The sequence below is a fragment of the Eleutherodactylus coqui genome, chromosome 6 (genome assembly GCF_035609145.1).
Source record: "Eleutherodactylus coqui strain aEleCoq1 chromosome 6, aEleCoq1.hap1, whole genome shotgun sequence".
NCBI lineage: Eukaryota > Metazoa > Chordata > Amphibia > Anura > Eleutherodactylidae > Eleutherodactylus > Eleutherodactylus coqui.
Window position 1 is genome coordinate 185,505,657 of NC_089842.1, and position 26,690 is coordinate 185,532,346.

General features: G+C 40.8%; 1 protein-coding gene across 4 annotated transcripts in view; it reads right to left on the reverse strand.

Annotated features, from left to right (window-relative positions):
- Positions 1-9,065: 9,065 nt before the first annotated feature.
- The window catches only part of SLC25A21 (solute carrier family 25 member 21), a 300,214-nt gene continuing 282,589 nt past the window's right edge, over positions 9,066-26,690 (reverse strand). For all 4 annotated transcript variants that reach the window (XM_066608449.1, XM_066608450.1, XM_066608451.1 and 1 more), the window contains exons 9-11: positions 15,276-15,457; positions 12,910-12,962; positions 9,066-11,178 (exon numbers count right to left, since the gene is read on the reverse strand). In XM_066608449.1, coding sequence (XP_066464546.1) covers positions 11,117-11,178; positions 12,910-12,962; positions 15,276-15,457 — 297 coding nt within the window. In that variant the 3' untranslated portion in view covers positions 9,066-11,116. The remainder of the gene's footprint in view (positions 11,179-12,909; positions 12,963-15,275; positions 15,458-26,690) is intronic.

A 26,690-nucleotide genomic window follows, 5' to 3' on the forward strand; every position in this document is an offset into this window, starting at 1 on the left:
TGGCGCTTGATTCAATCACAGTGCTTCCTCACACAGCACTGATGGTGGGGAAATTAAAAACCGAGCCAGGGAGAGGACAACAGGGAGATGTCTGAAGCAGCTTGCCGCACCGCAGGGGAGACCATTGACAAATATATAGAACATACCTTTTTGTGTTACAATTTGTTTACCCTTTCAATTGCTTTACAATGGAGTTTGTGGCGGTAAGATAAGAAACCAATAGCTTTTGAATGGTTTAAGATAAGAGAAAAAAATTGATAAATTGAAAAAAGAAAGTTAACAATTTATCTTATCCCCATCAAGTTAAACTTTGTTACATCTTGGTTTGTTGGGAGCAGCCCCTACAGCATTTGTACGGTCAGTAGTGTCTCCAACTTTGGTTTATTTCAATACTAGCTTACCCGTCGCGCGTTGCTACGAAGACATACATTCGTTTTTATATATCTAGATAACAACCAATCACAGCGCAGCTTTCAAGTTACCTCAGCGGTATAATATATAGCAACCAATCACAGCGCAGCTTTCATGTTACCTCAGCAGTATAATATATAGCAACCAATCACAGCACAGCTTTCATGTTACCTCAGCAGTATAATATATAGCAACCAATCACAGCACAGCTTTCATGTTACCTCAGCAGTATAACAAATAGCAACGAATCACAGCACAGCTTTCATTTTACCTCAGCATTCTCAATATCCAGCAATTGTCTTGTGAAACGTTCGGTGGATGCATCATTTTGTAGTTGAACAGGCTTACTCGTAATGCCTTTTGCTTTCGTGCTTGAGATGGAAATCAAACGATCTTTGTCTGAGGAGCATAACTGTCGACGATGCTCGCTCGCACGCGCGCCACCTATCGTAGGATAGTTGTACTATGCCAGTAATCTTCCCAGGAGTGTACTCAACAACTTCCCAAAGTTTCATGGCGATCAGATGAATGGTGTAGTAATGCATAAAGAACAGACAGACATTCATTCATATTATATATATAGATGACATTGGAAAGTGAGAGAATTAGATTCCATACGTAAAATTTGGATGCTAATTCTTTTGCGTTTTGAATTGAATAATCGAGTTGGGACCCACTAACTTCTTATTTATGACATAATCAATGCTCGTGCCAAATTTCAAGTTTCTATTACATTGGGAAGTGAGAGAATTAGATTTCGTACGTAAAATTTGGACGCAAATTCTTTTGCACTTAGAATTGAATTATCGAATTGGGAACCATTAACTTTTCCTATTTATGACATAATCAATGCTCGTGCCAAATTACATCGGGCAGTGAGAGAATTAGATTGCATACGTAAAATTTGGACGCTAATTCTTTTGCACTTAGAATTGAATTATCGAATTGGGACCCATTAACTTTTCCTATTTATGACAATCGATGCTCATGCCAAATTTCAAGTTTCTATGACATTGGGAAGCGAGAAAATTAGATTCCGTACGTAAAATTTGGACGCTAATTCTTTTGCGCTTAGAATTGAATAATCGAGTTGGGAACCATTAACTTTTCCTATTTATGACATAATCAATGCTCATGCTAAATTTCAAGTTTCTATGACATTGGGAAGCGAGAAAATTAGCTACCGTACGTAAAATTTGGACGCTAATTCTTTGGCGCTTAGAATTGAATAATCGAGTTGGGACCCATTAACTTTTCCTATTTATGACATAATAAATGCTCCTGCCAAATTTCATGTTTCTACGACATCGGGAAGTGAGAGAATTAGTGGCAATGATGGAAATCCGAACGATCTATGTGGGGGGGCGTAACTGTCGACGACGCTCGCACGCGCGCCATTTATCATAGCATAAATGTACTATGCCTATAATCTTTCCAGGAGTGTACTCAACAACTTCCCAAAGTTTCATGGCGATCGGATGAATGGTGTAGTAGCGCATAAAGGACAAACAGACAGACAGACACACACGCATACATTCAATTTTATATATATAGACTAGCTGACCCGTCGCGCGTTGCTGCGAAGACAGACATACATACATACATACATTCGTTTTTATATATCTAGATATCAACCAATCACAGCACAGCTTTCATGTTACCTCAGCAGTATAATATATAGCAACCAATCACAGCACAGCTTTCATTTTACCTCAGGATTCTCAATATCCAGCAATTGTCTTGCGATACGTTCGGCGGATGCATCATTTTGTAGTTGAACACACATCCCGTTGCTGGTAATGCCTTTTGCTTTCGTGCTTGAGATGGAAATCAAACGATCTTTGTCTGGGGGGCATAACTGTCGACGATGCTCGCACGCGCGCCACCTATCGTAGGATAGTTGTACTATGCCTATAATCTTCGGAGGAGTGTACTCCGCAACTTCCCAAAGTTTCGTGGCGATTATATGAATGGTGTAGTAATGCATAAAGGACAGACAGACAGACATTCATTTATATATATCAGGAAGTGAGAGAATTAGATTCTGTACGTAAAATTTGGACACTAATTGTTTTGCGCTTAGAATTGAATAATCGACTTGGGACCCATTAACTTTTCCTATTTATGGCATAATCAATGCCCGTGCCAAATTACAAATTTCTATGTGAGAAAATGACATTGCGTACGTAAAATTTGGACGCTAATTCTTTTGCGCATAGAATTGAATAATGGAGTTGGGACCCATTAGCTTTTCCTATTTATGACAATCAATGCCCGTGCCAAATTTCAAGTTTCTATGTGAGAAAATTACATTCCGTACGTAAAATTTGGACGCTAATTCTTTGGCGCATAGAATTGAATAATCGAGTTGGGACCCATTAGCGTTTCCTATTTATGACAGACGCTAATTCTTTGGCGCTTAGAATTGAATAATCGAGTTGGGACCCATTACCTTTTCCTATTTATGACATAATCAATGCTCGTGCCAAATTTCAAGTTTCTATGTGAGAAAATTACATTCGGTACGTAAAATTTGGACGCTAATTCTTTGGCGCATAGAATTGAATAATCGAGTTGGGACCCATTAGCTTTTCCTATTTATGACATATTCAATGCCCGTGCCAAATTTCAAGTTTCTATGTGAGAAAATTAGATTCCGTACGTAAAATTTGGACGCTAATTCTTTGGCGCATAGAATTGAATAATCGAGTTGGGACCCATTAGCTTTTCCTATTTATGACATAAATCAATGCTCGTGCCAAATTTCAAGTTTCTATGACATTGGGAAGCGAGAAAATTACATTCCGTACGTAAAATTTGGACGCTAATTCTTTGGCGCTTAGAATTGAATAATCGAGTTGGGACCCATTACCTTTTCCTATTTATGACATAATCAATGCTCGTGCCAAATTTCACCTTTCTATTACATTGGGAAGCGAGAGAATTCGATTCGGTACGTAAAATTTGGACGCTAATTCTTTGGCGCATAGAATTGAATAATCGAGTTGGGACCCATTAACTTTTCCTATTTATGACATAACCAATGCTCGTGCCAAATTTCATGATTCTACGACATTGGGAAGTGAGAGAATTAGTGGCAGTGATGGAAATCGAACGATCTACGTGGGGGGGGGGGCGTAACTGTCGACGACGCTCGCACGCGCGCCATTTATCGTAGGATAGTTGTACTATGCCTATAATCTTCCCAGGAGTGTACTCAACAACTTCCCAAAGTTTCATGGCGATCGGATGAATGGTGTAGTAGCGCATAAAGGACAAACAGACAGACAGACAGACAGACACGCACGCATACAGACATACATTCAATTTTATATATATAGATGTGAATTCAGCAATTCAGCTGCATCTGTCATCTTCATAAGAATCGGGATAAAATGAAAAATAAGAAAATTGGACTGTAAATGGCAGATGATATACAAAGTAAACAATAGTAAGGTCATTTGGGGATAAAAAACAAACATTCTCCTTACTCACTGAATGACACTAGATTAGTGAATTTATGACTGAAGACGGATATGGGAGTGCTTTGTTGACAAAAGACTTAGCAACAGTGCTCAGCGTCTATCTGCTGCAACAAAGGACAAAAAGTTACTATCATGGAATTAACAGAAGTCAATGTTCTTTACTCAAAAATTGTGGATGTATGTAGATATTAGCATGAACTCAAAGCTGTACTGCCTACATCTAAATTAACACAACCTTCAATTTCCCTACATTTTTTAGTTTTTTTTATACATCAATGCGACTTCAGAACACATGGAAAGCTGAAATGTGATATAGATAACAGATATAGCCTATATGTTTTCCTCCCTGGGGAACCTCTACCTGCAAAATGCTCCATTTGACTGTCCCATCTAAGGCTTCTTTAAGCAGGCTGAAATCGTTTTTTCCTACTATAAAAGTTACGAATCCTGTTGCCATTTTCCAAGAAATCCCTGACCAGTACCTTAGTTGGGACATACAGGGCTATAGATTACAAGGTCATTTTAAGCACAAGTTTTCATTTAGGTATAAGGCCACCAAACAATACAGTCAAAATTAAAGTAATACCTCTGGTAATAGATATGTTTGCTTAGCAACATGTATTGAATGAATCATTTAGCTCTGCCCAAGGAGCACACATATTTAAGATTCCACAGCTCCCTGATTTCAGAGATGCATCTTGCTTGTTACTGCCATTTTTAAACACAAGTTAGACCAGGCATGCACAACCTTTTCTGGTCGGAGGGCCACATTGCCATACTGAATCACTTCCAAGGCCCGCAAGGGTATTTCCATCTGAGACATTTGTTGAATATCATAAGTATATGCCATAATAAACGTAAGTTCCACTTCCAGGACTCCCCACCTATTGAGAGAATGGGTGTCACCTTCCCTCCCACTCAACACTCCAGAGAAAAGGAGACAATGCATTTTGTTCTCACCATTATAGATGATGGCATTTCATAAGTCCTACAAACTACAATAGAGAGAGTTGCATGAATGTATGATGTCGGTAACTCATATATTCCTTTCTGGAGTGCCAAATGGGTCAAGAGACTTTATTCTCCTATTATATAGGAAACCCAGTTATGGCTACACAGTGTTCCCTTAGTACTTGTCCTAATATATAGGATATATATATATCTATATCTATATATATATATCTTGGTCTCCAGGAACTTACTGTTCTCCGTAATGAATGGTCATCAGATGATCATTTATTCAATAGTTGTTCAATTAGCAACCTACTTTTATCTAAATGTATATGGCCAGCTTAAGACAGGAGGCCTTTAGCCTGGGCATCATCCCTCAGTGCATCAACTTAAGTGCTCATCAGAATTATAACAGAATTTGACCAGAAGTAAAAGTAATAACTACATCTAAAACACATTTTCTATCTTCACTTAAAGACTTATCAAAATTAATAAAGCATAATGTTTAAATCCGCTTTGCACTGAAACTACTGAACTACCCCAAAATCCCTTCACTTAGTAAAAAAAAAACTCTCCACTTCTTTCACCAACTCATTTGACTTCTGTTGTAGACCTCTCTCTTTACCATAAAATCCCCTCCCAAAACACATACCACCAGTTCATATTCTATGCACACCTATATCCTTCTCTCTGCCTCTTCTCACATTGCTGGTGATGTACAATCCTGGGATCCCTCAGAAAATTCCTACTATTTCACCCCCTCCTGTCACTGACCCAGTTGTGCTAACGCCTGTAACTTCTCCAACCTCAGATTTATTTGACCCCTTTCCCCCAGTCACTTTCTCTCTCTCTCTCTCTCTCTCTCTCTGGAGCATTATACAACACACATTGTCTACAATAAACTTCCCAACATTCGAGAACTCTTAAAAGAAATATGGCTGACTCCTGACACATCACTGGTCTATGCTAACCCTCAGTTTACCCACACTTCCTGCTCTGGCAACATAGTGGAAGACTTGGCCTTTTTCTGTCAAAGAACTGCACCTTCAATCCCATAGCACCCCTACCCTTCTTTATCCTCCATTTTAAAAAAAAATGTAAAAAAAAAAAAGGGTTTTCAGTGTGCCCAGTGTTTCACTCTCCCCTTAACCTCCAAGTGATCTTCATCCACAGACCACTAGGCCCTGCCACAGCCTTTATTGACCATCTCATTAACTGTCTCTTAGACATCTTATCTACTGACACCCCCTGCAATCATCATGGGCAACTTCAACATCCCTATTGACACATACCATTCAGCTGTTTTGAAATTCCTAGCAGTAATTTCCTTTGGCTTTTCACAGTGGTCCTCTGCTGCCACTTACAAAGGTGGATAGATGCTGAACCTTATTTTCATCCACCTCTGTTCCCTATCCAATATTCCAAACTCAACTCTCCAATCTGAGCACAACTTACTCAAAATTCTTCTCCCTTTACTCTCCAACTGCCTCCTCCTCCAGAAACTAGCACAAACCCTGCAGGAACGTCAAATAGCTTAATTATCGTACACTCTCTGATTGTCTCCTACCACTCTCTACCATTTCTTCCCTCAATAACAAAGACACAGACACTACCCTTTAGAACACCACAATTACTTCAGTACTCAACTCAGTCCCTCCTCTCAAATACAAAAGAATTTGACGAATCAGCAGGCAACCCTGGCACACCAACTTGACAAAAAAAAAAAAAAAAGAGATGAGCTTTCAGAGTTGCAGAAAGGCGTTGGAAGAAAACCCACTCCAAGAAAGACTTCACAATGTATAAATGTCTTCAACTTCAAATCTGTACTCATTTCTGCCAAACAGCACTACTTCACTTCTTCGTTTTTTTAATTGTGGGAGACGAAAGTTAATACGGTTAACTCCATTCTCCATTCCCCAATGTCCCCTCCTGCATCTCTCATCTCAGCCAAGGACTTTGCCACCCACTTCAAACACAAGACTAATATCACAGAAAGCTTCAACCTACAGCTCCACAGTCCCTCTACACAGAGAATTGGTCCTCTCCTCCCTTAGCGTTCTCTGCCATTACCGAGGAAAAGCTTTCCACTCTACTCTCGAAAATTGCACCTCACCACTAGTGCACTTGATCCCATGTCATCCCCAACTTTATCACGGTCTATCCTAACTCTAACCCACCTTTTCCCCTTTTTAATGACCATTAGCATCTTCCCATAATCCTTTGAAAACCCAACTATCACTCCCATTCCTTAACAAGCCATCCTTCGATCCATCCTCTCTGCCCAGCTACCATCTCATTGCTCTTTTCCCATTTACAGTAAGGCCTGAGGAACAACACATACACATTGAATTGTCCTCCTATCTCTCATCTGACTCGCTATTCCACCAACTACAGTCTGGCTTCTGAACCCTCCACCCTACTGAAACAGCACTAAACAAAGCCACCAACAATCTACGAACTGCAAAAGCCTCTAAACGTTATTCCATGCTCTTCCTTTTAGACCTGTGTCTTTGACAGAGTTAACCATTCCTCTTCTGTTACAATCTCTGTCCTCCCTTGGCATAACAGTCTTGGTCTTTAGTGGATCTCATCGTACCTCAGTGACTGAACATTTAGTGTCTCCCACTCACACATCAAATCCTTGCCTCGCCCTCTCTTGGTTGGTGTTCCCATGGCTCTGTCCTGGGCTCTCCTAATCTTTATCTACACCTTTGGCATAGGACACTTCATAGAATCCTATGGCTGTCACAATCATCTCTAAACTGATGATACTCAAACCTAACTCTGTGGCCCAGATGTTAACATTTTACTACCCAGAGTCCCAAAGTGTCTATTGGTCATAGTCTCCTTCTCTTCACACTTTTTAAAATTAAGCATGAAGAAAACTGAACTCATCATCTTTCCTCCATCTCACTCAACATTCCCACAAGTCTGCTGTCTTGATGTAACATTTGATCCTGACCTTCAAACTGCACATACAAGCCCTAGGTACCTCCTGCCATCTCCAAGTCTAAAACATCTCTCACATACGATCTTTCCTCAACTCTATGTCAACAAAAACCCTAGTGCATGCCCTTATCTCCTGCTTGGAATACGGTAACATTCTCTGTGGCCTCCAACATTTTTGCTCCCCTCCAATCTGTTCTCAACTCTGCTGCTTGACATAATCCACCTCTCCCTGCATTACTGCTCTGCCTCTTCCCTCTGTCAGCCATTTCATTAGCTATGTATTGCCAAGAGAATCTGATTCCAGATATTATCAAAGACATAAAAGGCTACAACCTGTCTCCTCTCTACATGTCTGACCTAATATCCTGATATCGCCCCCAATCTCCGGTAACTGCAAAACCTCCCTCCACTCTTTTGCTCTCTTCTAGTCTGCTCCTCAAGCAATGATCTCCAAGACTTCTCCTGTGCATCACCCATACTCTGGAACTTGCTACCCCAGCACAGGAAAAGCTTGAAAAGGGAACCTAAAAACCCACATCTTCAGAAAAGCCTGGAATCAATTGTAACCCTGTTGATACCACAACATAAGCACTTCTTGGGGCCCTTTTACACTAAACAATTAGTGTTCAGATTCACACTGAATCACGGGAATCTAAACAATTATTCAGTGTAAATGCCGGCAGTGACTGAATGACAAATGATAATTCGTTCATTGTTCAGTTTCTGCAGACACAAAAATCAAATGGCGATCGGTTTACTGCAAATGTAGGTGGGCAGCTGAAGTAATCTCCAGCCCATTCTGCCTCCAATCACTGAGCAGTGATTGCTTCTGTGTGAAAGCACAGGAGCAATTATCACTGGGACAACTGTTGAACGCTTAAAGAGCCCAACAGTTGTCCCATGTAAAAGGACCCTTACCCTCAACTTATTGTCTCCTTGTAGACTGTAAGCCCTCGTAGGCAAAATCACTCTGTGTAAAAGGGCTCTTAGTCATTTAGTTCAGGTTTATTGTTACTGTTCTTCTGTAATGTACTTAATCCCGTGTTTTCATATACACAGCACCCTGGAATTAAGGATTCCTTAAAATAAATAATGTGTGTGATGTATATGATTGTATTAGACATACATAAAAATATACAATAGGTGAAAGATATAAGGATGTGCATGGCAAGCAGTTCGTCAGTCTAGTAAATGTCTGCACATAAGAAGGATGAGGGTGTCTGACACACATGCTGGTAAATGGATCTCACATACAAGTCCACACAAGAATTCTAAAAACAATCTCACCAACCTTTTATTGACCTCCTCAGGCACATCAACAATGTATACCCGTTACAAAAAGAGGTGAAGAGTCAAAATACAGGTCATTATAGTGAAAGAATCTTTCTTAAAGGGGTTAGTTACAATTAGGAAAACATGGTTGCTTTCTTCCAGGAACAGCACCACGTGTGTCTATGGGTTTTATGTGGTATTGCAGCTCAGCTCCAAACTCCTTAAAGGGACTATATTACCAAAATTTGTTTGTATTAATTAAAAATAATGCAACACATTCCATTTTCTAATCTGTTTTTATTTTCTGATTGTACATTTTTTTATTTTCTGGTCTGTACATGACTTTGGGGCAGCCATCTTTCCTGAACTACATTTAATATCACTTGGCATCATGGGCCATTCACACAATGAACAGGAGGTGACTCTAACTTGTATGGGAGACTGTTCTAGAACTGTTCTGTCATCTCTGCAGACGTGATTGTGCAGTGAGGAGGAGTAGATAGTCACAGCTTATACCTATAGTAAATGGTGAATACTGTGTTATCTACATAAAGGTGCTAGCTTTCAGTGAAATCCTGCTTGCAAAGTTAGTGAGATGATTGCTGAAAAGTTTTCTTTATAAATATCAGGAAGTGACAGACTAGCATTAGGCTCTGTGCTCAGTGTGAAAAGTGCAGGATTTTAGGATTTTTCTTTAAATGAAAATAGTGATTAAAAGGTAAAAAGAAAACTTGTCAAAAAAAAACATTAATATATTTAACACAAAAATGTGATTTATAGGATAGTTGATTTTCTGATGACAGATTCCCTTCAAGGGGGGTTTCCCACAACTTAAAATTGCTGCACAGCCACTCTGTTCTTCCTCGTTGCTGTTGACCAGGACATGTGACTGCTGCAGCCAATCACTGCTTATAGAAGTTCACCGCTGGGGCCAGTGATTGGTTGCAGTAGTCTCAGGTCCTGGTTAACAGCAAACAAGAAGTAAAGAGTGGTTGTGAAGCAATTTTAAGTCCCTAGGAGAAAACCTTTTAAGTGAGCTGTAATATCACACAACCTGTGGACTGGTGTGCCATTATCTTTGGAAGGAAGCAGATATATTTTTCTAATCCAGGACAACCCGTTTATTATAATAGTAATGATCAATTATGTTAAACTGCAAGTTTGGGAAGACAACAATTTTTCGTTCTATTACAATGCTGTATACATGATTTATAATGACATCCTGAGTTATTTCTTAGTGGATCAAAAATATTCATATTTCATCTTTCAAAGGGGAACCCCACTAATATACAACATATTATATTGAGTGTCTCACTTTATAATATATACCATGTGTCATTTTTCAGATGAAAGCAGCTGCACATTGGTAGGGAAGAATAAGGTGCAATTACTACCAACACCTACAAGGAGATCAGGGTGATCATAGGAGCCTTTGGTACGTTCATTGTGTGCAATCAAATAGTGTTAAAGGGGTTGTGTCAACTTATAAAGTTATCTTCTATCCGTCTGGTAGAGGATACCTTTATGACTGGTGGGGGTCTGATTGCTGGGACCCCACCGATTCCAGGAATGGGAGACTGGTTGGTCTATGAGTTAAAAAAACGGAGGTCACACAAGTACGTCTCCGCTCCATTCACATCAAGGACAGCAGCAGAGATTACTGAGCTCAAGCACTTTAGCAATCTAGCAGCACAGTCATTGAAGTGTCATTGGAGCATCTACGTGACCACAGCTCCATTCACTTGGGGACTGACCAAACAGCTATTTTCGGGATCAGTCAGGGTTTAAGCAGTTAAATCATAAGGTTATCCCCTAGTTTGCGGATAGGGAATAACTTTAGAACTTGGCACAACCGCTTTAAGAATAGGTCATTAATGTTAAAGTATGCAGAACACCTATAATACTCAACATAATTGTTTTTGTATATTCCATTGAGAATTTCAGTAGTTCATGTCAATTTCCATGATGTCAGTCTTCTGTAGCTTCCACCTTCTGAGGACACGGTGCAGTCGGTTCTCACAGAAGGGCAGATTGCAGCTCTGTCCAGATCACCAATGCTTCTGTAGCCAGGCATAGGAATATTCATACACTAATAGCATCACTGCTCCTCCTGCAGATACAACATAACAGGGACATGAATTGTGCTTCAGTCATTTATTTGCATGCTTTTGCTCAATGCTTACATTAGGAAGGGAATGTGGGCGAGGAAGAAAATACAGGTAACACATACCAGACAAAAACGCCATGGGGGCAGTTTAGAGTCTTTCAAGACATAATGTACCAGATAAGAAAACAATACATTTGTTGTGTATATCTTCAGAGCTGCCCTCAAAACCCTAATACCCGAGGTTTACATGTATGGGTTATGCTGAGCGTACACATTCTATGACCTGATATGTTCCTATGGCTGTGACCGTTGTTTCAGTGTTACATTTGTCTTGCATTTTAAGACATTCAAAGCCATTGTCACTAGCAGATAAAGTATCGAAATCATTAGGGAGTAGAGTAGTAGAAAGCCTTATAGCAAGTATTTACAGCATGACTGGACGACGTTGCACAACCCACTCACCAGTGAAAAACCATTTGGGGCTATGTTGGACACCTTCTAAAGTACTGCCTCAAGAGGACACTACCTCTATAACATGGCATACAGATATATCAAAGTTTAACTTGACTGACATAGCATTCTGTGACACTGACAGCAGGTCAAGCGATGAGCTAATTGTTTGGCCGTCTGTCAGTATAGCTAGCTAGACATGCATCCTAGCTAGTGCGGCCATTCCCGATGTCGGAGGCTGAAATGTCGGAAGTGTATTGCCAGCTTCAGCTCCCATTGAATTCAATGAGAGTAAAGTTAGCTAGGACACTTCTGCTGCCATCCCCTATGATGCACACCATGGGATGGGCAATCACATGCCCACCAGGGATCCCGAGCAGCAGGTGCCTGGTGATTAACTATTTATGACCTATCCTGAGGAAAGGTAATAAATAGCTTTTGCCAAGAAAGCCCCTATAACACATGAAGAGTCAAGTTAAACTTTTCTACATCTGTACCCCATAAAAGCAGAGGACTATAGGCACCATATTATGAACCCTATAGAACACAGATCTGTCATATGGCCACGTACATGTATGACTCAAACGCCATCCCATCAAAGGCACTGGCTGTAAATAAACCACCTCCAGCATAAGAACGCTGGTAGTTATGCATTTCATTTAGAAAGCTTTGAATTTACGAGATCTCTGTGGTTTTAAATCCCAATTCATTATGTAACATTCTTGCAAACACAGAGGAAAAATAAATAAATCCATACTCAAATAACCTGGGGTGTGCATTTAGTGGACAATGGAGAGCAAAATCCCAAAGCTACTTGACAGTTACCAAACTGAACAAGTTTGCGCAATATGACATCAGTGCCAAAAATCAACCTGAAATTCTTGACTCTGACAAGACACAAATAAGGAAAAATGCAAAAGTAGGTGTACACAGGTGGAGGAAACGGCAGCTCCTCTACTAGCGCCTACCGATACAAATACTCCTCTCAGGTTAGAGATGTGAATGAAGATTCCCTTTTAAGTTTTCAGCCTTCATAAAACATGGCCCCAGCTCTTGGTCTAGACCTGAGCAGATGGAACAGTAAATTACTAATGCTAAATGAAGCTATTAATCAGCTTGATACATAAACCGGCGGCTAATTGAGAATAATGTCCTGCAGCTTTTTTGTACAAAATTGTAATTATAGTGCCGCAAATAATGATAACACCTAATAAAGATCCGATTACCGACTGTAGAATGACTTCATATACAACTGCTAACGAGGATAATTAGGACGGGAATTACCAGGTCCGAGCCGCATGATCTTTGGAAGAAGACCTTTGTAGAGAGCCAGGAACCTAAAAGACATGGAAAACAGGTGTTATACATTATATTAGTACACATGTTTAATAATGTAATAATGCAAAGAGGAAGCAATAGAGAAGTATTCATATTGGGCTTGGACAATTGTACACAAGGGTTCTCAGTTGGTGGGTCGGAAGCCAAAGAATATTATAAGTGATCATAAACTGTAGGATAGCTTGCAGTGTTTGTTAAAGGATAGTGACCCTTCGGTTTTGGGACAAAATTCTGTGCCAGGAAACAGGGGGGAGGAGGGCGTAGTACCTGCCATTGTTCTTTTCTGCTGCTCCTCTGGCCTTCCAAGATGGTCGCAGCAATTTTCTAACTACCTAATGCACACTGTGCACTGCTCTCTGATTGGTCATTGCTGATCATGTGAGCAGATTGGGCCAATTAGAGAGAAGATTCAGTGTATTGGTAGTCTATCACAACTATTGCACTGTGGGGATTAAGAGTGAAGATCGTCTTGGCCAACTTGGATGGTTGAATATGGGACCTGGAACTGTAGAATTGAATCAATGATAGAGAAAAACAACTGCAGGTAATATATCCCCTCCCCATCCAGACAGAATTTTGTCCTGAAACCACAGGGTTGCTTTAATATTGTGGAGCTATGCCTTTCTATACTTTGAGTTTTATGGAATTTGGGACTCCCTTTTCTTATATCCACTTACCCCAATTAGGGCATATTCAGATTTTTCATGGTGCTTGCACCAGTTTTCCGGAAAGTAAAAGTGACAAAGTTTGGTGCAAACATTTTTGAGCAAAAAAAAAAAATGCAAAGAGTGGGAATGGCTTAGTGAAGGGGGCATAGTCACTTACAGCCGAATATATTTATTGCAATTTAAGCAAGAAAATGGTGAACATTATGGTGCAAATCTACACCAACCCATACTGGCAAAAATTCGATTTCTGGTGAATGAACCACTGTTAGATATTCCAGATGTATTAAGAGGTACGTGTTTTTTGAAAAATTAATGCATCTTACTGCTGTGTAAGACAGGCGTAGGAAACTGCAGCATGAACCTGGTGATAGCTTCCCTTTAAAAGCAGCGGGGATCTGATAAAAGTGCAAGAATCCAAGAAATCTGAAGTTGTTCCCCCTCTTTAAAGCGGTTGTCTAGTTGTAAATTAGTGATGGCCAATCCTCAAGTCATCATTAGTAAATAGGCAGGGGTCCATCACGTGGAACCCTTGCCATTCAGCTGTTCAGCAGGCTACTGATGATTTCTACAAGGGCCAGACTTTATATTGCAAGACAAGGTTCCATTGAAATTAATCTTGTCTGCAATACCAAGCCTGGCCACTACAGTGGAAATTCAGCAGTCTGCTTTCTGTAGAAATCCGTTTACTGCACAAGTGCATTGGCCTGGCAAACAGCTGATTGGTAGGGGTCCCTGATGAAAGCACCATGCAAATCTACTATTGAGGACCTATTCTGAGGAAAGCCAGCCTTACAAGTGGACAACGTCTTCAAGTTGCCTTCAGCGTAAGAGAGCTTTTTAAGGCAGCCTATATTTTGTTTAGGAATCACCTACTAATCCTATCAGTGGGTGCCCCCCCTCCCAAAGATATATTACTGATGGTCTCTATAATGCAACACTAGTAGGTCTTTATGTTATCTTGCAGCCTAGAAGCCTTATTATTGAATATGGGCAGACATTTGGGCACTGTGGGGGACATTCACTAGAAGGGGTGCAAGTCATAAAAAATGCAAGTGACAGGCTCTCCCTAAATACAATTTATAACCCAATCCAAGTGTATCATGGCTCTAGTGGATTGTATATGGGCCCTGTGATGCCTAGGTCTCATACAACTATCAAAATCACAAACGTAATAATCATAAACATAATTTAGTACTACTACACAAGTAACTCAAAAGGCCGCCAAGATGATTGAGTAAGGCAGTGCTTCCAAGCTCCAGTCTTCAAGGCACCCCAACAGGTCATGTTTTGAGGATATCCTATAGTAAGAGGACCTGTGGCAATGTCTGAGGCACTGACTATAATTACATCACATGTGCAATACTGAAGAAATCCACAAAACATGACCTGTAGTGGTACCTTGGGGACCGGAGTTTGGAAACATTGGAGTAAGGTGTCATTCTACTTCAACCAAGCCACTCTTTTCTAAGGAAAATAGCAGCAGAAGTTGTTGCTGTCGCAACTTCCCCTGGTCAGGGATTTTCGACCACAAACATACCAGATTATTGGAATTTTATTGCAAATAGTAAATAAAAAGCAAACCGAATGCTAATAATTAACCAAACAATGTATTAAAGCAGAAAAGTGAAAAAAAATTCTTCATACCCTTCTTCTTTATAAACTGTAACCATTGTCTTCCAACAGCTGCGATATTTAATGACTCCCGGTTCTGGCTGTGGCCCCTGAATCCGACTCTTGGCCACATCAAATGGGATGTTAATGATGGAAGCTAGCGTCCCAGAGGCCAAGCCAATTGTAAACTTCCTTAAGAACTCCAGCCTTGCATCCTAGATAAGCAATGACACGTAGAAAATCCTATGAGAAAGTGCAACGCAAATGCAAGAAATTTACATTGAGCATTCCAAATTCTGGCAAAAGTTTCCTCCTCCAAAAACATCATCCCATAATTACAAATGATAGACAGAGTTAAAAGCTCAGGAAGATAACCGTGAAACCACAGCTGGGTGGAGTCCTGCCAACACCTAAGTAGTGGTCTCCAGTTCCAAAACCGGAGAAAGTCCTCTGAAGAGGTGGGTAAACTATCGGGAGATAAAATGCATTTGCCCAGAGCAAGCGTGACGCCTTATGCTAAAAATAATCTTCATCGGGGAACTGTATTTTTGTCTGCACCTGTACCATACAATGAGGTACACCTCTCAGAAGAAAAACAGCTTAAAGCTTAGCACGCCTTTGCCCGAACATTAATCCTGACCTCCTTCTTGAGAAGAAAAAACACATCTCCTCATTGCCCCAACAAGCGGCTTCCACTGGGAGCAATACAGTTGTTAAGAAGTTTTTCGTCTGGTTCAGGTGTTCCGCTAATGCTGTGTTTTCCTGCCTGTGATGGTGGGGGAGATGTTATTTGCTCCGAGCTTCATACGTGGGTTTAAGAGGATTCTGGGTAATGTGCCTTTAATCAGCAACCTGGCACCCAGCACAATGGGCTCCTTGCAGAGAGATGCGAGAGGATTTCCGTGGGTTGCAAAGATTCTTCCCTGACAATCCCATTGGCTCTGTTTTCGCACATGGTCCAAATCGCCTGTGGGCACATTTCCTCACACAGGATTCATAAATACAGTCCATAACGAGACTCTGGTTTCGGCATATGGGGATGATTTGTGTAATTGGCCTTTACAATGTACTTAGTATTACTGTATCAAAACACAAGAAACCTGAGCACTCTATTAGCTAATTGGCCAGAATATTTTACAAATGACAGCAAGCCCCTGCACCAGGAAGCTCACTAAAGCTTATGTATGTGTCCGCAAGACCCCCAAATGCTAAATTAAATAAAGGCGGAAAAAAAAAAAAGCACGCACACACTCGCACATATAAGGCTGTCGCTGGCCTGCAGGTTTTTTCCACATTTCTCCTCAGATGTCGCAGATCTGTCAGCAGGAAATGTTCTCTCACTACTAAACTAACAAGCTCGCTGTGGTAATGCACTGCGGGGCCGTGCCCTTGAATTAAATAGCTTTTACCTACTGAAGGCATTAGGATATGGGTTTAAAGAAGCAGTCACACTCCTAGGAACATGAAAGCACCCAGCCATGTTACCAGAGCTTAATATTTTAAGCAATCAGATAATTATTTAAAGGTGGCCAATCAATCCTTTTTTTTTTACATTTTAATTAAAACGATTTAACATGAAAAATATTGGCCCCTCAGTTCCTGGGAGCTGGAATGAAACTTTCAAAATGTGCAAAAAGTTAAAAACAACCAGCAAGAAAAAAAATATAGTACAAAAAGTTTCCTGCTATAAAATAAAGTCATGAAAAAAAAGTAAGTACACCCTTTAGGAATTCTATGGTTTTATAGATGCAGCAAATTGAAAGCACAGATAGTTATCTTATCTTGAGTTATTAAAAAGCTATTGTTCTCTTGTCGTAACATAACAAAACCTATTGTAAAGTCATTCATTGTGTAAATAAACTACCTTGATTGCCCAACACATTACATGTATGGTACCTTAAGGCTGTGTTCACACGGGGCGGATTTGCCACAGAAATCTCGCGGCTTGGCCGCACCGAAAAGCCACGAGATTTCCGCTGGGAGAGTCGCGGGTTTTGGAGCGGTTCGGCAGACGGCATTCCGTTGCCGCTTTCTCTCCCCATAGAGAGTAGTAAGGCCGCAACAGAAAAAAAAAAAAAGAAGAATTGACATACTGTGGCTGTCAATTCCGCACCACATCGCCGGTTTCGCCCGGCTTTGCCACAATGGATTGGCTGCTCCGTGTGGAAGAGATTTTTGCAAAATCCTTTCCACATGGCTGGCTAATCCCGGGATTAGGAGCTGCGGGCAGTTTTGCCACACAGACATTCCAGACGTAATTTCCACGGCATATCCGTCAGGTGTGAACCCAGCCTTAGGGTCCTTTTAGAGGAGCAGATTCTCGTTTGAACTAGGGAGTGACGTCACCGCTTGATTGTTTGCTCTAGCGCAGCCTGTATAGACAGGCAGATCATCATTGGCTTGTTCAAACGAGAATTGCTTAGTCTGTCACATCCATTGTATAAGCGAATACAAGGTCTGAACGATTGCTGTTTAAACGTAGCAATAAGTGAATAAAGTGAATGATTCTTGTTCGTCGGGCAGTCGTTGCCTGCATTTAAATCGAACAATTGCACTGTGCAATACAAGATTCGTAACCAATAAGCAGATAGGCGGCTTATAGTAACTTTAGTGCGCTGAATTCAAATAGGATATCCGTTTTTTCTGCCACGTAAGGTTTTCCAGTTATGGGGAATAATGTAATCCAATTGCCGTTGTGTTGTATATTTTGGAAATATTCCTATACAATTAGTCCAGTCGGCTCGCCATTAACCTCGCTTAATAAAAAGAACAAAAGTGATTATGCAACTATGAACTGTGTTTTCACAGGTCATTGGTTGGACTAAATAGAAGAATCAAAATCATAAAAACAAAAATACATGTTTAGTATCGCTGTGTCCGTAAAAGTCCGCTCTATCAAAGAAATGCATTATTTACCCCATACGATAAACGTTGTCCGAAAAAAAATGAAGAACGTCAGAAATGTGCTTTTTTGGTCATTCTGTCTCCAAGAAAAAATGCAATAAAAAATGATTTTAAAAATGTATGTATTCCAAAATGGTGCCAACGCAAACTACAAGATGTCCCACCAAGGAATGAGCCTTTGCACAACATTGTGGACGAAAAAATAATAGTACAGCGAAAAAAAACAAACCACTACATAAGTTTCGTATTGTAGTAATCGTACTTATCCATAGAATAAAGTTATCACGTCATTTTTGTTGCATTTCGTGGGCCGTAGAAACAAGGTGCAGTGAAAAATGGCAGAATTTCAGTTTTTTTTCCTTTTACTCCACTTAGAACTTTTTAAAAGTTTTTCAGTACATTATATGGTACATTAAAAATAGTACCATTTGAAAAAAAAACAACTGATCCCGCTAAAACAAGCCCTCATACAGCTACATCGATGGATAAATAAAGGCATTATGATTTTTTAAAACAAACAAAAAAAAATAAAGTCTGGTCACTAAAGGGTTAAATAATGTGAAAATAAGACGTGAGGGCTATTATTCAGTTTTACCAGTGTAATCAGCAGGTTTTAACTTCACAAAAACATATCAATTACTTTGTTACGAAAATTATTAATAAATTTGTTGTACAGTGTTATTGTTTACTGTCGCTCATTTGATCCATTTAATTTTTAGCGATAATGGTTCAGTCTTAATGCACCCTTACACAGGGTGCTTATTGCCCAAAAAAACGAATTCAGGTGATAGTCGTCCTGTATAAATGCGGTGCTGACAGGGCACTGTATGAGAAATCGCTCACTTGTCAGTCATTTAGTTTTTAGCTGGGCTAAAAGCCAAGCGACTATCGGCCCGTGTATACAGGCAGCAGTCATCTATGTACTACTGTCTGTCTGTAGTGAATGGAGTCAGGCGGCCAGACGAGATCTTCAGCAGCTCCACCTCTGTTTTCTGAATGACTGTGAATGCACAATGGTGATGGGCCGGCTGTCAGGCATATATGGAGTCTGACAGTCGTCCTGTGTAAAGGGACCTTTCAGAACCAAGCTAAATAAAATTATATCTGTACAAATCAGGACATATAACGTGGCCCTGGCATTATGGTGTGTGATAGAGCCGAGGTGGAAGTTGTGGCGATTCCCTATTCACTAGGGGAGCTACGACCATGGAAGCTGCCGGTGGAACCATGGCTGGAGCAGTGGGGGCTACAACCGTCTGGTGTCAGCAGCACCGGAAAAACCCAATGTGGGTAGGACCACAAAATGCAATAGCCAGATAAGAGTCCAAACTGCACTCCCACAGAAGTCCACGTAATGTAGAAGAAAATCCTGGCAGCACGTAAAAGTGTTATATAAAATATATTCTTTATTCTCCCATCACACAGAAACAGCAACGTTTTGGCCGTGAGGCCTTTCTTAAGCTTGAGAAGAATAAAGAATACATTTTATATAGCGCCTCTACATGCTGTCAGGAATTTCTTCTACAATACGTGACAGAAGAAGAGATGCCACTCATGGCTAATGCTCAAACAACCTTCATAAAGAACAAAAAGGAAGACTCAGTCGCTTATCATAAATATATAACAAAAGTTCCACCAATAGTGGATAAACAATAAGTACTAATGCATTAACAGAGGACTGTGTCCAGTGGTCTGAAGGCTGTACTCAGCTACAAGTCCTTTCTTTAGATATATTTAGCAATCAACTGTCTGTGCTGGGGCCTTAACAGCCATCGAGCTTCACCAGGGCAGGAACCGCATATAAACGGGCTTCTGGATACCTCTCTGGTGGCAATATCTATGACTCTAAAGGAGTCAAGGCCTCTAACTCACATGCGCAGCCACGCAATTCCAGATGATCAGGGGACAAAAGAGGTGTACAAATGCTGAGGATCAGCCATATTTCCGAGTGGAGAGAGTTGTATGCGTCCCCTCCGTTTTGGGTGCAGGCAATTCAGGCTGTTACTGCACATTTAGCGCTGTTCATCTGTAAGGTCCAATGTGCCTTGCACTGCCTCCTGGCCAGAAACCAAGCAGAGGTTGCAGGAAAGGATTCGAGGAGCGGTCACACGCAGAGACTCTCACATTAAACCCTACTGTAGAAGGATGGACTCCGAATAGCTGCTAATACCTTCAATATTTCCCACACATGCAGAGAACAAAAGCTTGTTTTAAAAAGTTTAATCCTAAATTAGTGTGTAAAAAAAGAAGAATCCATAAAGGTTTTCTAGGGGTGACATACAACTAGGAAGGTAGAACAGTGGTCATGTGTCTTTCGATGAACTCCTCCTCGAATCTGTATTTTTTAGTTTTCTACTCCCTTCTGTTCCCTTGCTATAATCTCTCAAACAGGATGTGCACTGCATGCTGATGGAGTGCAATATATTGCATAAGCTCAGGAGTCCTCTGATAGAGCATACAGCCAATCTTACATTATATGCGTGTTAGTTCGTTTAAGGTGCTTTTCTATCTCAGATATTTGTGACAAAGCTTCCGTAGGTAGGGGGTCCAACCTTTAGGAACACAACTACCTCCAGCTCTTCAACTTCTACAAACACTCATACAGAATGGAAATAGCAATTCACACACTTGGCCATCTTTCCATCCATTGGCAGCAGGATGCTGGCTGCCTTGGTTGGTGGAATGAGAGTTAAAGCCCTGAGTTCTCCGCAGGCAGCGCTGATAACATTCTTTAACAGCTGTTAACAGCAGCTGTCCCGCTGGAGAGCAATAACGATGTATTTGGAGAACAGACCACCCACTGTTCTCTAAATACATGCAATGTGATACTAACGGTCTGATTAGCATATTAGTACCCAAAATGATCGCTCAATACTGTCAGCTTCTGACAAATTTTAAGCGATCTTTTGTTTGTATAAATGCACCTTTAGAAGATGCTGATTTCTTGATACATGGTGGTCCCAGACGTGGAAACCCTATCTGACATATGGATATGTTGTAAATGTCTGGAGAATACCTTCACTGATCAGATATGACTTCTCTCAGTATGTAGCTGCAATATGTATGGGAAATATGACTGGAGAAACATACTACAAAATATGAACCTATAATCAGAAACAGCCAACGTTTTCAACACATTTGTAGACTGTGGAATACAGAGCAAACCCTATAAAAAATACATACAAAATACTTTATAAGAGTTTCAAGTATAAGTAATTTAAAATGAATAAACATAGAAGTTTATGCTTTTGTGATTTCTTTTGTAAACTCATTAAGTAGGAAATACTCTGTGTATGAAGTTACTTTAAGGATTCCGAAAAGGAACATTCACATTACCGACTTAAAACTCACAGGATGTGTTTTTGGTGGTTATAAAACAGATACTTACATTCTCTTATTTCGCAATTGACAAACAGAAACCCACACAGAGGCATATGGCTATACTGTTTATTTACACTGCGGTATTGCTGAGGATATGAATACAACTGAAAAAAAACTTCTCCCAAAAACAGGATGGTGACAAAAAGAGCAAACTGCTGGTATTTAGCTGTACTAACAGAGTTGGTCTGAATGCCAGAAAAAAAAATTATTAGAATCTCAATAGTGTGGCATGCGCTAACAAGCCTAGACTGCTGCAGCAATAGATAGTATATTATCTTAATATGGGGCATGTGGTAAAGCACAAATGGTGCAAGGTAAATTTTCCCTGCGGCCATTACTTGGGTCCTTCAAAGCGAGAGTCACTGTTTGCAGCAGCTTTACATTCTGGGTGATAGAGGACAGGCCTCCCTCTTTGATATCCATATGTTCTAATAGGGCACAAGAAACCCCTTTAGTGAAATGGTATTATTGACTATACACTGACATGCCAAAAGTCATGGGACAGGACGTAATATACAGAATACTCTCTATCCCCACGATGTGCAGCCAATCAACATGGCATCGATTCCATGAGTGGACAGAAGACATCCTAAAATGAGAAAAATTGGCTTTTACCTCATTGGGGTTTTTTATGCTTTCCTCAGGATTAACATTGAGGGGATAATATATTAAACAAGTCTTTTTTCAGCCTAAAATACTATGTTACTATGTATTTGTAGGTGCAGGATCTGAGGTGCAACTTCACCCCACATGCCATAAATGTTTGATTGGGCTCATGTTGGGCAAACGTGTAGGTCACAGTATTCAAATGAACTCTCCAGAATGCTCCTGAAAGCAATTCTGGACAACTTGGGCTCGATGGCACTGCTGGAATATCACTATAGATATACATTAAGTCCAGGAAGGACTGCAAATGGTCGCTAAGCAGTGAAACACAGATAGCATCAGTCAATGACACCTTTAAGTAGATCAGTGGACCAAACCCTTGCCATGAGAACACACCTCACTAGTATTGACCGCCATCAGCCTGCACAGTAACTTGTTGACAACTTGAGTCCATGGCTTAATGGGGTTTGCACCACACACGAACCCTACCATTAACCTAAAACAATTGATATCAAGACTCATTGGACCATGCTAAATGTTGTCAGTCCTCTACACTCCAATTAGCAACCACACGAGCCCAGGTGAGACGCTAGGCCTGATGTCTGGTGGGTTTTCTGCTCCCATATCCCATGGAAACACACCCATATTCCAAAGAAGGTTGCACTGATCTGTGAAATAAACATGTGGAGGCGTCCTACATTGAATCTTGATTGGATTTCTGTCAGAGCCACTTGTCTTTTTGCACAATTCTACTTAGATGCTGCAGGTTGTAAACATCAAGCATCCCGTGGGTGGCTATTAAGGGTAGTAATGTCTTCAATTAGGTTTTCTCAGTACATACGCACAACACTGTGGATTGAGAAATGTTAAGTGCCTGCACAACTTTGGAAATAGAATGTCTCATCCGTCTTGCACCCAATATCATGCCTTGCTCAAACTTCGATAATTCACGTCACTTTGCCATGAGGAGGCTGGCGAGTGCTCAACCTCACTCACAAGACAACACTTCCCAATCTATATGTGTGAGCATTCCTAAGTCGCTACTTGAAATAATGCCACTTTGAAGTCAATTTACATACTGCTATCCCATGACTTTTGGCATGTCAGTGTATCAGGTAATTACATACACGGCAATTACTTTTTATAATTTACTACATAAATGAAGCCTCATTCTACATATCTTATTTAACAGTCCAGCAATTGCAAATTATGATGCAGAATGTATGAGAAATTCTTTTATAATAGAAGATACATTGCCCTAATTATTCTGGAAAATATACAACATGCTGGCAAACCTCGCTCTCTTCCTAACCGGAGCAAATAAATCGTAGGGGCCTCTTTTAACAACTCAAAGCTTCTTTTACTTGAAACTAATTCGAAAACCACATTCTAAATTAATGTAAGATTAAGAAGGGAACAGAACAGAGAACATAAAGACGCTTTCAAGAATCTCCTTGAAAATGATTGATTATGATAACCCAAGAATGTCCGATCCCATCTGATCACAGAAGATAAACAAGGTTAGGTCGGTGTAACATTGCAGCAGGAGAGACCTCCCGTTAATACCAGGTGCTCTCAGCTCAAGCCTCTGAAGTTCATTTATCATTGCATGTATAAGGGTACTTTTATACAGGCTGACAGTTGCCTAAATAATAGCTCAAGCGAGCTACTACGAGCGACAGGCGGCCTGTGTAAGCATGGCACCCAACACTGTACTGGGTAATAAGTCGCTCAGTAATCGCTAGTCGTTCCGTTTCAGTGAGCTACTTCTTGCTCAGTATAAACGGGCAGACGGTCGTTCATCTTTGAACGACTGCAGGGTCGCCAACCTGAATTCTTCTTCTTTCTAGAAACCTAATCAAAAAATCACAGACAGACAACTTTTTTTTTTCCGGACACATTGGAAAATCATAATGAATGATAAAGATTATAAGTGCCAGATGTGCTTAGGTCATAAACTGATACAATCTCATTACCAGCATTTACTGTGAGCTGTAAAATGATGATAATTACAATCTTAACCACCTCTTCAGGTACCACCAGCCTCAAAACAATCAAACGCATCAGATTTTTTTCATAAACTCCAGAAAAAAGTGCCCTATTTTTATAGACAGTCCAGGAATTTTTGGATGGTTGGCAGCCCTGAACGACTGTCTGTTTGCATTGAATGGAGGTTGGTGGCCAGAAGAAATGAAAGCACACAAGCGATAGTCATTGGGACAGATTAAGAACCCAACAGTCATCCCGTCTAAAACCACCCATAGACTCTAAATTTGCAGACACAACAATAGATTTGGTAGGTGCCTCTGATGGACAGTTCACTTGCTGTCACATGATAGACCATACGCAGCACACCTCAATGATCTCAATTGTTCACTATAAGGCAGGGGTGTCAAACTCATTTTCACCGAGGGCCATATCAGCCTTATGGTTGCCTTCAAAGGGCCGATTCTAATTGTAAGACAGTAAAGTAAAAGTGAACCCCATAGTGGCCCGATTGGTAATAAGGTCTCCCATAGTGGCCAGTGACGCACACCATTCTGCGCATACACACGCACACCATTCTGCGCATAAACACGCACATCATTCTGCGCATAAACACGCACACCACTCTGCGCATACACACGCACAGACGCACACCATTCTAAACATCTATGCACACATATATACATATACACATATACACAAAAGGACACTTCTGCATTTTGATACACATATTTATACTTACCTGCATCCAATGTGGTCCCACTGGCAGGTGTACCGGCTGCTCTCAGTCTTTTCTGGGCCCTTGATGTCTCCCAGGCTTGCAGCCATGAACAGAGTTCGGGCCGGTGAGAGGAGGTCAGTGCTGATCAGGCTCTCACCCTGCAGCTGCTCCTCCTCAGTGTCGCTCTTCTCGCTGCAGAAATCATGTTCTCTGCAGTCTTCTTCCCTCCTCTGTGGCTGTTGTCAGTCTGGTATCGGCACTCCTCTATTACTGTCTGCACTAGACAGAAAAAGCTGATAGAAGATTGCCTACTGACAGCAGCACGGAGGTCAGGGAACTTTGTGCAGCCGGCGGGCCACAGAAAATGAGGCGGCGGGCCGGATTCGGCCCACGGGCCTTGTGTTTGACACCTGTGCTATAAGGTATTATATATTGATAGGTGTTATTTATTAAAGGCAGCATATATTATCTGTGTTGGCATAAAATAAATATTGCCACCCATGAACAGAGTTATTCATGAACACCCTTGAAGAAAACAAACGTAAACAAAATCAGAGGCGTTAAAGGGATTACTTAACAACAAGATAGGTTATCAAAAGCTGATCAGTAGGGATCCATCGCCCAGGACCCTAGCTGATCAGCCATAAGTCCAGTCAGTTGTCATCTTGTATGGAGCAGGAAGCTTGGTACATTGTGAGGTAGTCTGCCATGGTATTGCATGTGCCTACATCCCCACTGCAATATGTACAAGGCTATCTGATTCCTGCTCCCTACAGGCTAACAACTGGGATCTGGAGTGGTGGATCCCCACTTCTGGTAAAATGCTGGGCAGCTGAACGGGAACCGAATGGACCCCATTATAGTCAATGGAGTCCGTTCGGCACTGTTCAGTTCCATCATAAGACAGTGCTGTTCAGCCAGAGGATTCCCATTGCCTGCTCCCTGATCAGAGAAGCAAAATTGAATCCCTGCTGCAGATGTGAAGCCACCCTTAGAAGCTTCATTGACATAAAATCCATAACAGTTTTTGGAAAAATGATTGTGTTTTGTGAAGTTTTTCCTGGTGTTTTTGGACATTTTTACAAAAAGATTTTTTTTTCTTAATGTGTTAATTCTATTGCATTTATGTTAGTAAGTAAAACACATTTGCAACATTTAGTTTTTACAAATTTTCTAGTGATTATTTTTCTGCAGCTTGTATGTATTACAATGTCCTGCAAGCCGCATGGCTCCATCTGCAGTTCCTTTCTTTCTTCTTTTGAGCAGTAATCTAAACTCAGATCTGATTGGATTCCAGTGGATTTTATTTGCTTTGATCAAGTTTTAGTTGAGCGGAGAGGAGCTGCATATTGAGATGTCAGGAAGCCCGAATGGCTTTGACTACCTTGTAGTGTATTGTGAATGTAACAATATAGCAACCCATTTGGCCATGTTAATTTATGGGGAAACCTAGCAGTAAGTGATCAATTTTCCTGCATCGCCACCACAGGAAACATTTAGAATGACCAGGTTCTCATTCAAATCAATGGGTTGTATGTGTAATGCAGACAGAATTCACTAATAGAGGATATGAAAATGGGTTTTCTAAACTATACAACCCCTTTAAGAGCAGTAACAGAATATTAGAGTTGTTAAAAATGTCAGCCAAGACTGGTACTGTCAGGGTTAATAAAGCTAATCAGGGTTAGCGAGACCCTTGATTGCAGAGACAGATGGGCGGTCGGTGCCGTTTTTATGGCGTTTCAGAGGCTGGAGGGTTTATGGTAAACAGAGCCTAGGGTTTAGCTTCTCTATGGTCTACTGAGGCCGTCCGAGCATATGAAAAACGATTCAGCATTTGCTGACTTCCA